Raw genomic sequence first — 21003 nt, forward strand, 5'->3', positions numbered from 1 at the left:
GTGAGCCAGCACAGCCTGTGTGTGTGGAGGGATGTCGGGAAAAAAACAAAACAAAAAAACAATTAGCCTGAATTAGGACTAGTTGTCATCATTTTTTTTCACATAGCCACGGTTTTTTCTATGGTCTGTTTTTGGGCCATTAATGTAGTTTGGTAACAGCATTATGCTTAAAAATGTTCATCTTTTACTGTTACCTGTTGTGGATCACAAAGTTTAAAACTACTTAAAAACACACACAAACACAACAAAGTAACTCCACCATGTGTCTATCCGGTCTTTAAGTGATGACGTGATCAATCCTACTTCTGGGCCCAAACTACTCTGCGTTTAATAAGGCTGTTGTGTTTTTAACATGTTTTAATGCTTTGTAACTTGTTCTATTTAATCTCAACAAGCCCCTTACAAAAAGTAAGTGATCACTGTCGGCCTCTCTCAGTTTTTATTACAACTATTCATTTTAAAGCTCAGTTTTTAAAACCTTACCATGTAACTACAGCCCAGGCAATGCAGCAGCACATTAATGACTAACCTGTATGTGGATGGATTATCTCAGTTGTTCTCTTGACTGAAGTTTGGTCCGTTTACAGCATCCTGCCATGCCACTGCATTTGTCCCTAACCATCGGGAACCCTCACCTTAATTCTTATCCAGTGGAAAAAAGTTCCCCTTCATCACTGTGTTAATGTTATGCTAACATAGCTGTTTCGCTAGTCACATAGCACATCACTATATACCAGCTAGCCAAACTTCAGTAACCCTACAAACATCACTGCTGCTTACTTTCCTGTCTTCATGTATGTCAGAAGTGATAGCAGAGCTGTGCCTTTTAATTTGTTTTAGAAATCCCTCAGTCAGAACCTGGTATATTATATTTAGACGGAAACTAGTGAGCTAACTCTCTGCTAACTTCTAACTTCAGACAGATTTTTAACTCTCAGTGATCATTTGACTTTGGGACCTGCAGTGTAGTTTGGGTCCAGACACGCTAATGACCAGACTTAAAGACCAAATTTCGGGTCACTTTTGCTGGTCCCAAGCCCCAATAAAGAAGCTAGCTTGAAGCTTGACATAAAAAACAATAATTGCTAAGAAAAGTGTAATTTGTAGTTCTAAATATATTCTAAATGCATTTAGATCGTTTTTACTCACTTTATGTCTCTTCCACGATGTTACGTCTCTCTCCTATGTTGGTTACAATTACATAAGCACTTAGCAGGACAGTGGAAAAACCCAGGGCCACAGTGATACTGAGAATTCCACGGTGTTCACTGTCTTCAGCAACCTTACGAGGGCCGGTTGAACGGCTACAGTCTTATCATACACGTGCAGTGTTCCTACAAGCCATAAGGTTACCTTGAGTGAGGAAGATGATGATTGAATGTCCGTCTGAGTCCATAGGTTGAGGTGCAAGCACATTTCTCCCATTCTCCACAGAGGGCAGTGGCGCATAGGTGTGACGTCACTAACACTTAAGTTGCCTTAGAGTGATAGCAGAAAATTGTGAGCGTTACACTTGTATGCGGCTTGACGTAGGCACACATTGGCAGGGATGTGGTTGGAACGGCTGACTAGATAAGGCCTGGTGTCCAGCTAATGAAAAAGAGCCGAAAATTGGGGTGCGGCTGCGCAGGCGTGCACTTTAAATATAGCACTTTTGCCCTGTCATTCCGGGCCGTCCGAGTGGCTCATGGGAACGTGACAGGCCCTATGGCAGAGATTGAGGACAGAGGGCAGTGGTTCGAATCCCATGCGGACCATATGTTGGGGACACAAAAAAAAAAAAAAAAAAAAAAAAAAAATCCCTGGCTCTGAAATTCACTTGCTACGCTTGCTAGAAGCCTACAGGCGAGCCTACAGAATGGGCTCTCTCTGCCTTTTTTTTTTTTTTTTTTACCCCTGTCTCAAAATCTCTTCCATCAATCAATATTGGTTGTTATGGTTGCTATGGACGCCAAACACACCATGCATTGTCGCTTTCTCAATCTCTTCTTCATGTCCGAACAAACGCTCAATTTTGCCTTCATTAACACAAATTATACATCAAAATGTAGGTATTTTTCTTGCCTTTAACAAAATGGCACTGTCATTATTGTAGGAGTTGCCGTTTTCTCGCAAATGGCCTCGAAACAACACAGTTAAAAAATGTCCACATTCAAAGTCTATGGAGACTTGAGTGAAAATGACAGCTGAAATTCTGTAACAGAGGCGTTTTCAACTCCTCATATCTCCTAGATGTATTTTTCTTTAGAGACCTGAAAACCGCCTTGATTTTTTTTTCCTTTTTTATTAAAGCCTGCTGATTGTTACAGTGAAAGAATGATGTCGACAGTCCGTGTACTTTTGGAGTTACAGAACATTTTGTAAGACGAAGAAACGGCAGTTTTCACCTCTCAGTTGTGGTAAACGCTTGAAATATATTATAGGGCAGGCCGCGGCGTAGAGAACGCGCTTTGGGAGCGAGAGACCCAGGTTGAAATCTAGCCAGTGGCAGTATCTAATATCGTTCCCTAATTCACTTTATAATTACAAATTCTCAACACTTGAACATTCCCACGTGTGTTCTGATCAAAACAGTGCAAGAATGAGCTCTTTAGCTTTTGATTTACAACTTATCCACATTTCTTTGCGGACACTCCTGCATGTCACAAATACATTGCACAAAGCGCATCTGTGGCTGTGTACCATTCGTGGTGCGTTGGCTCCCTCTACTGGTACGCGCCTCATTCAAATGTCGCCACACATTTAAAATTGCAGGGTGTCTTTACACTGTCATAGCTCCTAGATAGATTTCTTCAGAGCTGAAAATCGCTGTGATTATTCACCATAGCCTGCTTTGTCTTACAGTGAAAGAACGATGTCAACGTATAGCATCGTTGGTTACTTTAATTATGTTTGTTTTTTTAAATCAAATCCTACAAAACAGGACCATTGTGACACAAAACCTCTCACACACTAACACAAACTCTTTATACAGATACAGAGCTTTACATGTATAAATAAGGCAGACAAAAATGCATAAAACACAAGCTATCCACAGACTGTCGGTGGACGCCATGTCACTTTATTTTGTTTTTATCTTGTTTCTTTTTGGTGTAGCCTCATTAAACAAAATGTTTATAAAAATGACCACTTTTATTATGAATTATTAGGAAATTAATAATTCATTATTAATTATTTATTATGAACACACCTGCCACCCTCAAGTAGAGGTGGCAGAGAGGAGGCACTTGGAGTTTCGGTCGAGAAAGTGTCCGTGTGACTGAGTCCTGTCCCAGCTCTGCTTCAAGGTCTGTCGGTCCAGCTTGTTGAGGGTCTGAGAGCAAAGACGGATATCCTGGACCAGCTCTGACAAACTGTCCAGGTCTTGACTCTCCCAGGGGCCAGAGACCTGACAACATGCAGGTTAAGCAACAAAGAATCATTTTATTTCATATCCATAATTTCCATTTTCCCCCCTATAAATATTTGACATCCAAATGTAGCCTGTTAGCTAGCGTTCAGCAATGTTTTCTGCTCCATAAAATGGAAAATTAATTCACAGCTAATCTTTTTTTTTAAATCTTTAAACCACACTTCTATATTGTAATGTCTGTGTGTGTAATCATCATGTAACACCTCTGTGCATACATACTAAATGTTCAAACTTAGAAATGCGTCAAAAGGAAACGCACTGATAGCAAGAAAGAAACTGTTGCCAAGTACAACTTTGCACAGGTGATAAAAACATCAAAGAAATCCAAATTGTGAATTAGTGTGAAACGGTGAATCTAAGAATAGCTTTAGAAAAAATAAGGAACTCCATGGAGTATCTCCAAGTTCAGACATACCTTCGAGGTTTAGAAGTGTCAGTGGTCGACGGGCCTCTCTGACAGACGCCAGGATGTTGTGAAGTCCCACTGATGTAACAGACGGATTTCCTGACAGATTCAGACTCACCAGTGTGGGACACGACGAGAGGCACCTGTGAAATAATAAGAAAAAGTCCAACAGGCCAGTAAAGAGTGACAATTTAAACAAAGGCAAAGCCCCACTAACATGAGTAATAACTGAGCTGTAGAAATGACGCCCTCACACACACACACACACACACACACACACCTCGCCAAGGTAGCTACACTGCTGTCTGTCAGCCCATTTGCAGCCAGGCTGAGGTGGGTCAGAGAGCACTCGTCCTGCAAAAACACAAAAGTCTTAACCTGATTGCACAATTATATCTTTCGACAATAAATGACATTGCATGATTTTTGCGTGCACACCTGTGACAGGACTTTGGCGAGGTGTTCCAGTGCCGGGTAATCAGCAGGCCCTCTGCAGACAGCTGACAGGTCCACGTGTGGGAGGCAGTGGAGGGGCAGAGTCTTTAACACCAGCTCAAAGCCGGTGGAGCCCAGGGGATTGAGGGACAGGCACACTGCTTTCAAATGGCCTGTGCCTGAACGTTCAGAAGATGTAAAGTTAGTTGCAGTTTTGCTTATGGGTGGGAGTTCAGTGAAGCTTAAGGCTTCAGTCAGCTGCTTGTTAGAGAGTCACCTGTGAGCGCGCTGGCTAGCAGCAGTCGATGCTGCTGAAGGAAATGAGCAGTGAGACCTGCAGAGACCGCTTGGCTAGCACAGGGCAGCAGGACAGCAGACAGGACAGAGACTCAGACACGCCGTCCCCCAGTGGGTTCATACTGAGGTCCAGCTCCTCCAGGCACTTTGAGTGGAAACGAGCAGAAAAAGCAAATGATCACGAGAGCCAATTCTCTCTGACAGATATCATTGATATGAATCAGGTTAGCTTGTTATTAAGATCTAAGGTAGTTATTAAGACCAGAGGTACTTAAATACAGGTTAGATGGTAAACCTGGAGCTGCCACTATTGGCTAGCTGAGGCCCTTACCGGGAATGCAGGTGCACTCTGTCCCTTTAAAGCATTTACAGCCTTCTCCAGGCCGTCCCCTGTAATGCAGTTGGCAGAAATGTCCAGCAGCTGCAGACGAGGCATGGTGAGCGTTGTGGCAATCAGCTCAGGGAGAAGGTCGTCAGACATACGGTTTCCAGAAATTCGCAGCTCCGTGAGGCTGGCCTGAAGTTTTAGGGCACGGAGGAGCGGGCTGAGGGAAGAGGCGGCCAAACCGAGACATTTGGAGTCCTGACACGGAGGAACCCCGGTCCCGAACCTCACATAGCCGGGAGACACGCTTGTTCTCATCTACAGGTAGAAAGAGATGGTACTTCATAACAGAATACAAGAATGCACATGTGTCCGTTTTATAATGCATTTCCTCTGTGTTGCTCACCCACTGCTAGACTTTGACAGGCCTTCTTGTATCGCTCAGGGAGAGGAGGGAGATCCCCACGAGCAAACGTCAGCCAGAACCCACAACACAAACCCATCAGTTATCCTGCACTGGTGCGGGAAAGTGAAGCCAAGGATTCAATCCCAAAAACTGTGATTCCTTCAGTGTCTTCTGGAAGCTGGCTCCAAAAGCAAGTCAGCATCCAGTCTGGTAATAGAAATGGTTCTAATCTTTACAGTTTCTCAGATTGTAGTTTCTCAGGCAGCTTGTTAACATAATCAGCCCTTCACCTTCTTACCAGAATCATACAGTCTAAAACCTGCACGCCTCATCTGGGTAAGAAAGATGAAGTCATTGTGGAAGGACCTAGAACCTCCATTCCTTCTATCAGTGATTTAATGAAAAGACCTCTGTGTCTATGAGAAAGTCTATTTTATGAATTTGGGCCATACTTTGCCTAAGAAAAGGAGTATGCTCACTGGCTGACATGCAAGCTGTTTCACAGTCATAGCCGTCCTCTTGTCACTGTGGGTTGTTTTGTTTTTTTTAAATCCAAGATAGCAACGGTGACAACATTTGTCTTAAACACTCGTGATCAGACTTCATCAACCAATCATGGTAGTCTTCAGCATCTTTTAAATTGTCTGTGGTCCAAGTATGGTCACTTCTGGCTCTCCTCAGTGTCACCTCACCTCTTCATTTGTGTGCAGGACGGCCAGTAGCTGGTCCTGCGGGGAGAGCAGAGCGCCTTCTTTCTGCAGAGAGAGACGAGGCAGGAGGCCACATTTCTGGTAGTAACGCTGAGCTGCCTGCTCACACAGCCACGACACAGAGCAGGAGTTGGCCTCACTGGGATGCAGAGCAATGACCGGCGATTAAACAGAAATTAAAAACAAAACAACAACAACAACAAAAAAACACTATACCAATCAGATTGGGATTTATTTTTATGTACTGCTCAAACTTAAAACTTTTCACCGACCTTTGTGGAACTGGGATCAGGAAGACGTCTTCCTGAACCCGGACCCTCATTCTGATTGGTGGAGGAAGTGACGTGGGCATAGGAGCAACCAAAGTTTGAGTTGGAGGCTAGATTAAACAAAATAAAACATTCAAGCACTGTTAAAACATCTGTATTTAATGTCGTCAACTCTTTGTAGAAAGACAAAGCAGAGTCTGTGGAGGGATCAGAAAGTCTAAACATCAGGAAAGTAAAAGTTTGTCAGGTGATGCTACAAAACACCAAGGTATAACTATATATAAGATCCGAAATGGGCGATGTCATCTTTTACTCCTGGACAAAGCCCACGGCATCCAGGCTGCAGAAATATGTAAAAACAGCTCGCCCGTTTTGATCAGCTCGCGCTCATTTACTTCCACATTCATCACTGTTCAAAATGAATCAGAAATGAAGACACATCATCTTCAAGTTATATCCCCTAGTGACACTGAATTATAGTTATTCTCTCACTGAGTGTGCATTTCCTGAATAATTCATGTGTAGTCTCACTCTGACTATCACCTTTTCACACTTGGAGTGACTTATTCACAATCACTGTGTTGTGTGTATTTCCTTAGTTAGTGTTACTCCATCCGTAACTAACAAACAGCAAAAGAGCATTCCACTTCTGACCTAAGCATGGATAAGGAGAGGTGGGGGCGGTGTGTCTGATCTCCAATCGTCATCATCTGCATCCCCAAGCTGTTCTTTCTCTGAGAGAGGCCTCTACTGGACAGGGAGGAAACTGCAGATCCTGAAAGAAAAAGGGCACAACAAGCTAGAAAAGTGGGAAAAGCACGAAAAAGAAAAACCAAACAAACCCAGTCTAATCTGCAGGCCGTATCCGAGTTCAAATACTTGTTTTGAATTCCAGCTGCAGAAGATAAGGCAGTTTCCTCTACTCTTGGCCCAGATGAGTGTGGTAAAAAGCAAACTTACAAATCAGATGTCCTTGCAGAGCCTTAACTCCATCCTGTACATCCGATATGGACTGAAGCTGTCTGGTGAGGCTTGCTATGAACACCAGCTGCCTGATAATGTTGATGACCCACTCTTTCTGTGAGCCAGCACAGCCTGTGTGTGTGGAGGGATGTCGGGAAAAAAACAAAACAAAAAAACAATTAGCCTGAATTAGGACTAGTTGTCATCATTTTTTTTCACATAGCCACGGTTTTTTCTATGGTCTGTTTTTGGGCCATTAATGTAGTTTGGTAACAGCATTATGCTTAAAAATGTTCATCTTTTACTGTTACCTGTTGTGGATCACAAAGTTTAAAACTACTTAAAAACACACACAAACACAACAAAGTAACTCCACCATGTGTCTATCCGGTCTTTAAGTGATGACGTGATCAATCCTACTTCTGGGCCCAAACTACTCTGCGTTTAATAAGGCTGTTGTGTTTTTAACATGTTTTAATGCTTTGTAACTTGTTCTATTTAATCTCAACAAGCCCCTTACAAAAAGTAAGTGATCACTGTCGGCCTCTCTCAGTTTTTATTACAACTATTCATTTTAAAGCTCAGTTTTTAAAACCTTACCATGTAACTACAGCCCAGGCAATGCAGCAGCACATTAATGACTAACCTGTATGTGGATGGATTATCTCAGTTGTTCTCTTGACTGAAGTTTGGTCCGTTTACAGCATCCTGCCATGCCACTGCATTTTTCCCTAACCATCGGGAAGCTACGGTGGCCCTGAGAGGCCAAACGGACTGCAACTTCAGAAAACACTTGCAAAACATTAACAGTGCAGTGAATCCTGCTTGTTCCGTAATATTCAGGACTGCAAACCGAGCAGCATCACTGACTTTCAGCCTGTTGTGTTTGTGGATATATGACTGACTTTAATTATCCACAAAATCATCAGATTCTCTGTAAGATTAAGGTCGACTATCTGGCGTATAAAGTAAAGGCTTTAAAACAAAGTAAATGCTGAAAGTACAAACATCGCTAATGTCACATAACTTTGCCGGCATGTGGCCAACAGTAATGTTCTAATGTTCCTCATTATTAAACATTAGCACATAAATAAGTGACATATTATTCAGAACTTACTTTTGAAAGTTTACTCTTTGGCCACTCCACTTCTTTGAAGTGTCTCCCAGTCCCAGTGCACTTGTTAGCATGTTTTGGTTCGTGCAACTGGTGCGTCCGGTTATTGTCTCCCCAGAAACATTTCTGTTGTATTTTTTTCCTATTTCCGTTGTGTTGTGTGTGCTTTTGCAGCGTTTTTCTTTTTGCAGCATTTTTCTTTTTGCAAGTGTTTTTCTTTTTGCAGCATTTTTCTTTTTGCAAGTGTTTTTCTTTTTGCAGCATTTTTTCTTTTGCAAGTGTTTTCTGAAGTTGCAGTCCGTTTGGCCTCTCAGGGCCACCGTACCTTTGTTTGGCCTGCTAGAATGGTGCCCGGAGGCCACGCCCCCTCCCGTGACATCACGTTCCAAAGCCCTATAGACAATAACACCAAATTTAAAAGAAAGAAGAAGAAAAAAGAATGTTACTGTTACATTTTGTTATGACATCATTATGATGTCATAGTAGTGAATCTATAAGTAGGGGTAAGAATCCCAAACTTTCAGTCAGTTTATTTGCAACACTCAAGATTGCAGCATTCAAAGGTAAACCTGAGAAACATTTTAAAACAGTTGAACCTTTAACACAGTCACTTCATCAACACTCTAACATGTCTCAGAGTAAACACGGCAAAAGTCAACAAGCTTACGCTGGCTTTACTACAATGGACCACCAAAATCCAGAGCCAAATTCTGAAGAAACACATTTCCAGCTTCCACTCAAGAGGAAGCGAGGCCCGCATTATGCTGCACAGAATTGCAGAAGTCCCGACAGCTGCTCTCCACCAAGGAAAAAGAGACGAATCTGTGAAGAAAAAACTGTGTTGAAAAGACGATACAGTCAGATTTCAAAAGGCAGCAAAAACAACTCTGAGAGCTACTCTCCAGAGAGAAAGAGGATGAGAATAGACACTGAGAAAAAAGAAACAGCAGTGACTCCGAGCATCCAAAAAGGTTCTTCTTCAAGGACTATCCAACTCCAAGTTCAGAAAAAGAACAATATGAACTTGAGTGATACCAAAACCTCTCAAAACACACCAAAAGACAACAAGAGTCCAGAACAAGCAGCAGTGACACAGAGCATCCAGAAAAGTTATGCGCCAAGGACTTTCCAACAACTAGTTGAGAAAATGGACGTTACGACCTCGAGTGATACCATAACCTCTGAAAACACTCCAAAATACAACAAGAGGCCAGAACAAGCAGCAGTGACACAGAGCATCCAGAAAAGTTCTTCGTCAAGGACTATCCAACACGTAGTTGAGAAAATGGACGTTACGACCTCGAGTGATACCATAACCTCTGAAAACACTCCAAAATACAACAAGAGGCCAGAACAAGCAGCAGTGACACAGAGCATCCAGAAAAGTTCTTTGTCAAGGAATATCCGACACGTAGTTGAGAAAATTAACGTTACGACCTCGAGTGATACCATAACCTCTGAAAACACTCCAAAATACAACAAGAGGCCAGAACAAGCAGCAGTGACACAGAGCATCCAGAAAAGTTATGCGCCAAGGACTTTCCAACAACTAGTTGAGAAAATGGACGTTACGACCTCGAGTGATACCATAACCTCTGAAAACACTCCAAAATACAACAAGAGGCCAGAACAAGCAGCAGTGACACAGAGCATCCAGAAAAGTTATGCGCCAAGGACTTTCCAACAACTAGTTGAGAAAATGGACGTTACGACCTCGAGTGATACCATAACCTCTGAAAACACTCCAAAATACAACAAGAGGCCAGAACAAGCAGCAGTGACACAGAGCATCCAGAAAAGTTCTTCGTCAAGGACTTTCCAACAACTAGTTGAGAAAATGGACAATATGACCTTGAGTGATACCAAAACCTCTGAAAACACACTGAAAGACAACAAGAGGCCAGAACAAGCAGCAGTGACACAGAGCATCCGAAAAAGTTTTCCGCCAAAGAATATCCAACACCTAGTTAAAACAATGAACGATATGACCTTGGGTGATACCAAAACATCTGAAAACACACTGAAAGACAACAAGAGGCCAGAACAATCAGTAGTGACACAGAGCATCCAAAAAAGTCCCTGGTCCAGGACTATCCGACTCCCAGGTCAGAAAACAAACGATACGGCCTTGAGCGATACCAACACCTGTGAAAACACACCGAAAAAGAAAGAGAGCCCAGAAGACCAGAGAGAAACAAACGTGTGGATCATTGGGTCCAGTTACATTAGACGAGCCAAGGGTGAAGCAAAAGAGATTTTCGGAGAAAATTTCGGACTTAATACCAAAGTCCAGTGGTTTGGCAAACGAGGAATGCGCTGGGGGGGAGTCCTTCCTTGTTTTTATAAGGAGCTATCCACACAGAGCCCACCTGACATACTGGTAATCCATGCTGGGGGCAATGATTTGGGACTCTTTTCTGCTTATGAACTTTCTTCTGTCATTGAGAAGGAATTGATGCAATTGCACACAGAGTTCCCCTCAATGACAATTGCATATTCATCCATCAATGAGCGTCAAGTGTGGATATATGGAAATCCAGGCGAAATCAATAAGGACAGGAAGACTGTGAATGCCAGCATTAGAAAGGCTGTCGACCGCTTCGATGGAGTGATTATTGAGCATCCGCACATCAGGTTTTTTGACAACTCCATTTTTTTACACAACGGAGTTCGTTTCTCCAAGAAAGGAAATGAACTGTTTCTGACAAGCATCCGCACGGCCATCCAGAAAAGTCTTCAGTCACGTCACTGAAAACTGACTTGAGACATTTCTTTCACAGTCCAGAAAACCATACGTTGTTCATTTTAGGCAATGTGAGCAACATATAGCTAACGTGTGCTCTCTTTTTTCTTTTCCTCTGCCTCTCACCCCCCAACCAGTCATGACAGATGGCTGCCCCTTTCTTAGCCTGGTTCTGTCAAAGGTTTCTCCCTTTTTATAAGGGAGTTTTTCCTTTCCACCGTTGCCCAGCGCTTGCTATTAAAGGAGATCATTCGATTGTTGGGGTTGATAGTTTAGAATCTAAACTAAACTAATAAACATAAAACATCAGGTGAGGGGTTCACATAGCATGGAGCACTACAAAAATTACAAATAAAAACATGTAATTGGTGGCAAATCAAAAATAAAATAAAAAAAATTGAAAAATATCTCTTACTGCTCTGTTTATTTCCTTAAATGAACACTTGTACTTTTTGTCATAGAAGAATAAGAATATTAATATAAATATGAACACCAAGGCGTTCCCAGGCCAGCCGAGAGATATAATCTCTCCAGCCTGTCTTGGGTCTGCCCCGGGGCCAAATGCCTGGTGGCACCCTTGCCTCCATGGGCACCTTAACTCATCACTTTTGGCGCAGAGAATGTATTTTATGAACTAATATTAGTAGGCTGAAGCCTTTTATTTGAGCTGTGATTGTTTTTGTTATTAAGATACATATTAATATGTTTTTTTAAGGATCAAGATGTGGGTTTGTTTTTCCAGCTTTGTTAACAGTTGTTTTTTCAGAGATCAGATGTCCTCACAGGACAACATATACAAAAATATGATTTTACAGAATATGATGCATTGGTGTGGATTAAACAGTGTAATAGTTTTGATATTTACCTTAAAGAGCAGTAACCTTAATCAATATTGCACAGATAGAGAAAATCAGCAAAGTTATTGGCTTTAGTTTTGATATTTTGCCAGTAAAACAGTTTTATGTCTCCTGAGGTCTTTTCATTGTTTTATTGTTTCTTTTGCTAAAGAAAAATATCCCTGCCATTCCTCATTGTTAGCTAATCATGAATCCATCACTGGATCACACCCAATTGCTAGCACAATAATCATGTTTAAGGTTGTGAGCTGGTGTCTGATTTGTGTTTTCGTTAAATTAAGGCATCATCTGCACAAATGAACCACTTCATCAGAAAACAGAAAACTAAGTGTCTGTCATGGTCCTGAGTCTGTGTTGCCTTATGCTTTTGTTCATTCCGAGTATGTATTCTGCTGTGATTTTGCCATTTGTTAGGTTTCTGTTCTTTACCTGCCTGCTCCCACTTCTGTGTTCCCTCTGTCTGTCCTCGGTGTTATTGTGTCTACTTATGAGTCCGCCTGTCAAGTTCAGTGCCCTGTCTGGTTCTCTGTCCTGTTTTATTCTGAAAGTTCATGTTTCATGTCAGTGTGTTCAGTTTTACCACTCCCCTGTCTCGTTAGCCTAATTTCTCCCAGCTGTGTCTCCCTCCTGTGGCCCATTCCCTGATTACTCCCCGTGTATTTAAGCCCTGTGTTTTCCTGTGCTCTCTGTTGCGTCGTCTGTTTAACTCCATGTCCGTCTGCATAATTCTGTGTAACCTGGTGTTCAGTCTGCGTCTCTCCGCCATCTTTCTTTGTGCATTTTGTTCCTCCTCCCGTGCGTGTTTGGTAGTGATGGGCAGATGAAGCTTCATGAAGCACTGAAGCTTTTCATCCAATTGGTTCACTCCAGTGCAAAGCTTCTTGAAGCTTCATTTGCTCTATTAGGACACCTACTGGACGTAAAAATATTAGTTGGCATGAATTTGAAGAGTGTGGCCTTTTGCACACAGCCTGTAAATGTCAACAACAAAAGGAGTGTGTAAAACATCTATATTGTATTGATGGCAGCATACTGTGTATATTTATACTGGCAGTATGGAAAATGATCATTTGGAAATGCTTAAAATGGAAATGATCATTTACTGTGAGGTGAGGTGTGGTTGGGGGTGTGGACAGTGGTTGTGCTTTTGTAACGTTGAGGTATGGACAGCTACACACTGAGGCTTTGAGCCTCAGTCCTGCCCACGTTTTATTCTGTAAAAACTAAATTTTCACTGCTTTTATGACCTTTTAGTGGGGAGAACATAGCTAGGATTTAATGATTTCACAAATCTTTTGAATCCTTTGTCCTCCACAATGCTAAATGGCTGGGAGTCCTCAATCACCATGCTAACCAGGTCTTCATCTATTGGAGATTGTTCTCCTGAGGAAAGACAATAAAGACAAAGCACAAATATAAATATCACACACGGAACGTATTACAGTTGTATAATATTGTTATATCATTTAGTAACATTACTGCATCCTATATTATCATTGCATTTGATGGCTCACCTGGTCTTGCTCCACAATTGGTGTTCCCCTTATTCTCATGCAAAGCTCTGTAGTGCCTAAGCATGGATGAGGTGTTGTTGTTATATCCCAGCTCCCTGGCACATAGCAAACACTTCACCTTGTACAAAAGTAAAGCCGCTTAACATAAATTGTATTGCACCATCATTATTATGAAAATACTTCTGTAGAAATTTACATACCTTGTTGGGAGGAATAAAATCAAAATGTTCCCACACAGGGGAGGACATCCTCCTCTTCTTAGCTGGCTCCATTCTCTCCTGACTTTCTCTCCTCACTCTCATAAACCTCCAAACTGTCTCCAAACTCTCACTAACCGCAACTCTCCATCAAACACCTACATTTTGAATGAAGTCTGAGGGGTTTATATCGCTGTCATATCTCGCGACAAAGTTCGAACCACTTCATGAACCAGTCACGTGGTACAGCCGGGCAGCGAGGCTTCGGACGTCATCATTTTCAGCTCTTCCCATAAATGAAGCAAGCCTCGATACGCGCATCGCGGAAACGCCCCCTCAATTACTCGACACAAGCTTCGAAGCCTCGATACAGAACGTAACATCACTAGTGTTTGGTTTAAGTTGAGTTCTTTAGGTTTCCCCAGTTTAGGTTTGTTTGCTCCCCGCTCTGCTCCTCCTGTTTTTGTCACCTTATCACCTCTGTAAATAAACATTCACTCGCACCCCAGCCAGTGCCTGCATTTTGGATCCTTTTCTCAATTCACCACACGACTGCTGCGCAGCCGTGAAAGTGTCTGATGCTAAAATACCACATATGTTCCCTCCTATTGTAACGGAGCGGAAAGGCTGATTTTATTCCCACAGTGTCGTTTTTTAAAGGAAGGAAACCTTCCTCCAAACGGACAGAGCAGTGGAGCCGCCAAGGGAAAGCACACGATTAAAAAACTGTAGAATTAAAATATAATTTATTATATTTAAATAATTAAAAATGTAAGATAAATTAAAACAACCTTGGCCAAGGGATAACACAATAAAAATCAATAAAACACAACATTAAAAGTCCAGTGGGATCCACCACAGCATAAAAGTCCCAGGGAGTTAAGAAATCCAGCGGAGTCCTCTCTTTCCTTTCCGCATTCGCGTCTTGATATGCTAGAGAAAGGGAGGAGCGGCAGTCACTATTCTTCCGGCAGTTTTTATTCAATAAAAGGGGATAAGTCGAAGACTTACCCCGGGTGGGCAGAGCTCTCAACTCCGCCCGCCGCTTCTTTAAAACTGCAAGGCCACACAGCCGTCCCGTGCCTTCCGCTGGTGCTGTCTCCGCTCTCCCCGCTGGTACTGTCACTCTCTGCACTGGTGCCCTGTGCGCTGGTCCTCCGTGCGCTGGTGCTGTCCGTCCTCAGCGCGCTGGTGCCTCTGCGCGCTGGTCCTCCATTAGCCAACTCTAGCCACCTTATATGTCACTCTGTAAATTATCTTAAAGCCTCACGTCAGGCCTCTCAGGCCCCATCTCTTAAGCCTCCGTGTCACTCCAGGCTCTCGTCGGTTCCCGTGACACTCATGGGTGCCTTCATGCTTCAGTCCTCTCTTGCCTCTCGGTCGAACCCCTTCCTTTGGTCTGCCAGGCCCTCTTATTGGCCTCTCTGGGATCTCTCGCAGGTGTGATCAGTTTATCAGGTAGGGGCGGAGTCTTTCCAGGACAAGTCATCAAATAAATACCATTAAAACATGCAGTAAAACTCATAAAAATAAACCAATGTACAATATTAAAATATTAAAAAGGTAAAACGCAGCAAAACATGCATAGTAGAAAAACTTAGATGACTTGTCCCTTTCCACCCCGTGACACTATAACAAAAATTAAAAACTAAGGATTGTTTACAGTATGATATTTTTTATCAGATATGTTCCCATTAGTTTGTGTAGGAATTATTAAACTGCATAGTGACAACCAAAAAACTGGTTCACTCACACCTTAGACCGATGTTGGACAACATGCCTTCCTCTAATGTTAAGTCAGTCTTTGCATTTTTTCCAGGTAACTCCCACAGGCATGACATGATGATTAAAGCTTGGATGTGTAATCTGTCGTGTGTATTATGTGCTCTCCAGCAAGATAAATTCATGTTTTTTATATAGTTTAACAAAACTGTTTGCAACATAGGGTACAGAGGCCTGTTGATTCAAACAGGTTTGTTTAGATGCACCTTTTTTGAGTGCATGTTTTGTATGATAAGTTTTAATCTAAATAAACACTTTAATTAGTAGCTTTAAATAACAGTCATCATACCCTGCAGAATTAGAGACGGAGCAGCCGGGCTATGTAAAAAGCATCCAAAATGCCGAAAAAGATAAAAAGATTGCATACCTGGAAAGTAAGGTCGCTGACCTGGAACAATACTCCAGGATAAACGACGTCATCATCACTGGGCTCCATATTAAACCCCGGTCATACGCTCAGGCGGTGACCGCTGACAGCAACGAGGAACCTGGAGAGCTTGACATTAGCTCCACGGAACAACAGGTGGCTGCTTTCCTGCGGTCCAAAGGGATTGCCCTGGACTGTAACTCTGTCGAAGCATGCCACCCTCTTCCCAGGAGGAACGGCAACATACCGGCTATTATATTAAGGTTTGTAAATCGAAAGCACAAGATTACGCTGCTGAAACAAGGAAGAAAATTAAAAGGATCTAATGTCTTTATCAATGAACATCTAACCAAACACAACGCTGAAATAGCCAAAAAAGCGCGACACCTTAAGAAGCTGGGAAAAATCCAAGGCACTTGGACGACGAACTGCAAAATATTCATTAAACTAAACGGATCACCAGAGGAAGCCAAAGTTCTGACCATTAAAAATATGGCGGATCTCGAAAAATATCAGTGAGCAACACGATCTGGACGGCAAACAAGGTAACAGACAACCACACACTCACTTATGACACACACTGGAAGGAAGAACTCAGATACATCTGGAAGAATCAGCTGCATCAGTCAGACAGTTGCAGAATATGATCAATTGGAACTGAAAACATTTAACTATATGGATCACAATACACACGACTTGGAATATGAAATAGATCCAGACAACAACTTTTTCTCATCTAACAATAACAATTGCTGCTACTATACAAATAAAGACTACAATCAGAGGATTAAAACTGAGAATAAATTATCAATTATCCACTTTAACTGTAGAAGTCTCTATGCTAATTTTAGTCATATCAAAGAATATCTTAACCAGTTTTCACATCCATTTAGTGTCATTGCCTTATCAGAAACTTGGATCAATATGGAAAAAGGAACAGACTTTGAACTGGAGGGTTATGAATTCACATTTATAACTAGGCGAAACAAAGGAGGAGGAGGAGTGGCCTTGTATGTGGACAAATCCTTGAAATTTAATGTGGTGGAAAAGATGACGATGGTGATTGATAATGTACTAGAATGTATTACAGTTGAAATTTGTAAAGAAAAAAGTAAAAATGTAATCATTAGCTGTATATACAGAGCTCCAGGTAGTAGTATTGAGACATTTAAAGACTGGATAGAAGAAACATTTATTGAAATAGCTCGCAAAAAAGTTTTCATTTGTGGAGACTTCAATATTGATTTGCTAAACCCAAATAAACATAAAACCACTGAGGAATTTATAAACACAATGCACTGTATGAATCTATTCCCTAAAATTACTAGACCTACCAGGATTACATCACATTGTGCAACTCTCATAGACAACATTTTTGCAAATGACATTGAAAATAAGACTGTAAGTGGACTCCTGATTAACGACATAAGTGACCATCTTCCAATTTTTACAATCTATGATAGGAATTACAAGATCAATAAAATGGACAGTAAAAAAGAGTACAGACGAGTAAGAACAGAAGAAAGAATGAATGCATTTAAAAAAGATTTATTGAAGGAAAACTGGGGTGAAGTATATCAGGAACAGGACGTTAATAGTGCTTATAATAAATTCCTTAGAATATTTACATTACTGTACAATACCAACTGTCCAATAAAGCAATATAGTAGGAAACAGAAATATATGGACTGTCCATGGATAACAAAAGGTCTGCAAAATGCATGTATAAAGAAAAATGCTCTATACAGAGAGTTCTTAAGAACGAGAACTAAAGATGCTGAAATCAGATACAAAAGATATAAAAATAGGTTAACTAATATACTTAGATTTAGTAAAAAGGAATACTATAAGAAGCAATTAGATATAAATAGAAATAATAATAAAAGATTATGGGAAATCCTGAACAGTGTTATAAAATGTGGGACTGGACAAAAGAACTATCCCAAGTATTTCATTTGTAATGACCATGAAGAATACAATATGGATGTTGTGGCAAATAGTCTCAATGAATTCTTTGTAACTGCTGGACCAAATTTAGCAAGAACAATCACTCATCCTGGGAAAGCACAGGAAAAACCCGTTACACTGATTGACAGAAATCCATATTCTATGTTTCTCACAGCCGTTGATTGACGAGAGGCACCTGTGAAATAATAAGAAAAAGTCCAACAGGCCAGTAAAGAGTGACAATTTAAACAAAGGCAAAGCCCCACTAACATGAGTAATAACTGAGCCGTAGAAATGACGCCCTCACACACACACACACACCTCGCCAAGGTAGCTACACTGCTGTCTGTCAGCCCATTTGCAGCCAGGCTGAGGTGGGTCAGAGAGCACTCGTCCTGCAAAAACACAAAAGTCTTAACCTGATTGCACAATTATATCTTTCGACAATAAATGACATTGCATGATTTTTGCGTGCACACCTGTGACAGGACTTTGGCGAGGTGTTCCAGTGCCGGGTAATCAGCAGGCCCTCTGCAGACAGCTGACAGGTCCACGTGTGGGAGGCAGTGGAGGGGCAGAGTCTTTAACACCAGCTCAAAGCCGGTGGAGCCCAGGGGATTGAGGGACAGGCACACTGCTTTCAAATGGCCTGTGCCTGAACGTTCAGAAGATGTAAAGTTAGTTGCAGTTTTGCTTATGGGTGGGAGTTCAGTGAAGCTTAAGGCTTCAGTCAGCTGCTTGTTAGAGAGTCACCTGTGAGCGCGCTGGCTAGCAGCAGTCGATGCTGCTGAAGGAAATGAGCAGTGAGACCTGCAGAGACCGCTTGGCTAGCACAGGGCAGCAGGACAGCAGACAGGACAGAGACTCAGACACGCCGTCCCCCAGTGGGTTCATACTGAGGTCCAGCTCCTCCAGGCACTTTGAGTGGAAACGAGCAGAAAAAGCAAATGATCACGAGAGCCAATTCTCTCTGACAGATATCATTGATATGAATCAGGTTAGCTTGTTATTAAGATCTAAGGTAGTTATTAAGACCAGAGGTACTTAAATACAGGTTAGATGGTAAACCTGGAGCTGCCACTATTGGCTAGCTGAGGCCCTTACCGGGAATGCAGGTGCACTCTGTCCCTTTAAAGCATTTACAGCCTTCTCCAGGCCGTCCCCTGTAATGCAGTTGGCAGAAATGTCCAGCAGCTGCAGACGAGGCATGGTGAGCGTTGTGGCAATCAGCTCAGGGAGAAGGTCGTCAGACATACGGTTTCCAGAAATTCGCAGCTCCGTGAGGCTGGCCTGAAGTTTTAGGGCACGGAGGAGCGGGCTGAGGGAAGAGGCGGCCAAACCGAGACATTTGGAGTCCTGACACGGAGGAACCCCGGTCCCGAACCTCACATAGCCGGGAGACACGCTTGTTCTCATCTACAGGTAGAAAGAGATGGTACTTCATAACAGAATACAAGAATGCACATGTGTCCGTTTTATAATGCATTTCCTCTGTGTTGCTCACCCACTGCTAGACTTTGACAGGCCTTCTTGTATCGCTCAGGGAGAGGAGGGAGATCCCCACGAGCAAACGTCAGCCAGAACCCACAACACAAACCCATCAGTTATCCTGCACTGGTGCGGGAAAGTGAAGCCAAGGATTCAATCCCAAAAACTGTGATTCCTTCAGTGTCTTCTGGAAGCTGGCTCCAAAAGCAAGTCAGCATCCAGTCTGGTAATAGAAATGGTTCTAATCTTTACAGTTTCTCAGATTGTAGTTTCTCAGGCAGCTTGTTAACATAATCAGCCCTTCACCTTCTTACCAGAATCATACAGTCTAAAACCTGCACGCCTCATCTGGGTAAGAAAGATGAAGTCATTGTGGAAGGACCTAGAACCTCCATTCCTTCTATCAGTGATTTAATGAAAAGACCTCTGTGTCTATGAGAAAGTCTATTTTATGAATTTGGGCCATACTTTGCCTAAGAAAAGGAGTATGCTCACTGGCTGACATGCAAGCTGTTTCACAGTCATAGCCGTCCTCTTGTCACTGTGGGTTGTTTTGTTTTTTTTAAATCCAAGATAGCAACGGTGACAACATTTGTCTTAAACACTCGTGATCAGACTTCATCAACCAATCATGGTAGTCTTCAGCATCTTTTAAATTGTCTGTGGTCCAAGTATGGTCACTTCTGGCTCTCCTCAGTGTCACCTCACCTCTTCATTTGTGTGCAGGACGGCCAGTAGCTGGTCCTGCGGGGAGAGCAGAGCGCCTTCTTTCTGCAGAGAGAGACGAGGCAGGAGGCCACATTTCTGGTAGTAACGCTGAGCTGCCTGCTCACACAGCCACGACACAGAGCAGGAGTTGGCCTCACTGGGATGCAGAGCAATGACCGGCGATTAAACAGAAATTAAAAACAAAACAACAACAACAACAAAAAAACACTATACCAATCAGATTGGGATTTATTTTTATGTACTGCTCAAACTTAAAACTTTTCACCGACCTTTGTGGAACTGGGATCAGGAAGACGTCTTCCTGAACCCGGACCCTCATTCTGATTGGTGGAGGAAGTGACGTGGGCATAGGAGCAACCAAAGTTTGAGTTGGAGGCTAGAGTAAACAAAATAAAACATTCAAGCACTGTTAAAACATCTGTATTTAATGTCGTCAACTCTTTGTAGAAAGACAAAGCAGAGTCTGTGGAGGGATCAGAAAGTCTAAACATCAGGAAAGTAAAAGTTTGTCAGGTGATGCTACAAAACACCAAGGTATAACTATATATAAGATCCGAAATGGGCGATGTCATCTTTTACTCGTGGACAAAGCCCACGGCATCCAGGCTGCAGAAATATGTAAAAACAGCTCGCCCGTTTTGATCAGCTCGCGCTCATTTACTTCCACATTCATCACTGTTCAAAATGAATCAGAAATGAAGACACATCATCTTCAAGTTATATCCCCTAGTGACACTGAATTATAGTTATTCTCTCACTGAGTGTGCATTTCCTGAATAATTCATGTGTAGTCTCACTCTGACTGTCACCTTTTCACACTTGGAGTGACTTATTCACAATCACTGTGTTGTGTGTATTTCCTTAGTTAGTGTTACTCCATCCGTAACTAACAAACAGCAAAAGAGCATTCCACTTCTGACCTAAGCATGGATAAGGAGAGGTGGGGGCGGTGTGTCTGATCTCCAATCGTCATCATCTGCATCCCCAAGCTGTTCTTTCTCTGAGAGAGGCCTCTACTGGACAGGGAGGAAACTGCAGATCC

The 21003-nt window shown here is 42.3% G+C and overlaps 1 protein-coding gene across 1 annotated transcript; it reads right to left on the reverse strand.

Annotated features, from left to right (window-relative positions):
• Positions 1 to 1721: 1721 nt before the first annotated feature.
• On the reverse strand, positions 1722 to 20310 carry LOC145419384 (uncharacterized). The gene is made up of 15 exons (XM_080295504.1): positions 20231 to 20310; positions 19941 to 20097; positions 18849 to 19160; positions 18518 to 18662; positions 18224 to 18399; positions 18066 to 18139; positions 8663 to 8730; positions 6264 to 6370; positions 5974 to 6090; positions 4882 to 5193; positions 4588 to 4695; positions 4257 to 4523; positions 4099 to 4172; positions 3828 to 3961; positions 1722 to 3388 (listed from the first exon to the last, which is right to left on the reverse strand). The coding sequence occupies exons 1-15, from the start codon at positions 20308 to 20310 to the stop codon at positions 3168 to 3170; spliced, it is 2352 nt and encodes a 783-aa protein (XP_080151630.1). The 3' UTR covers positions 1722 to 3167.
• Between the last annotated feature and the right edge of the window lie 693 nt (positions 20311 to 21003).

Source organism: Astatotilapia calliptera, chromosome 20, assembly GCF_964374335.1.
Source record: "Astatotilapia calliptera chromosome 20, fAstCal68.1, whole genome shotgun sequence".
Lineage (NCBI taxonomy): Eukaryota > Metazoa > Chordata > Actinopteri > Cichliformes > Cichlidae > Astatotilapia > Astatotilapia calliptera.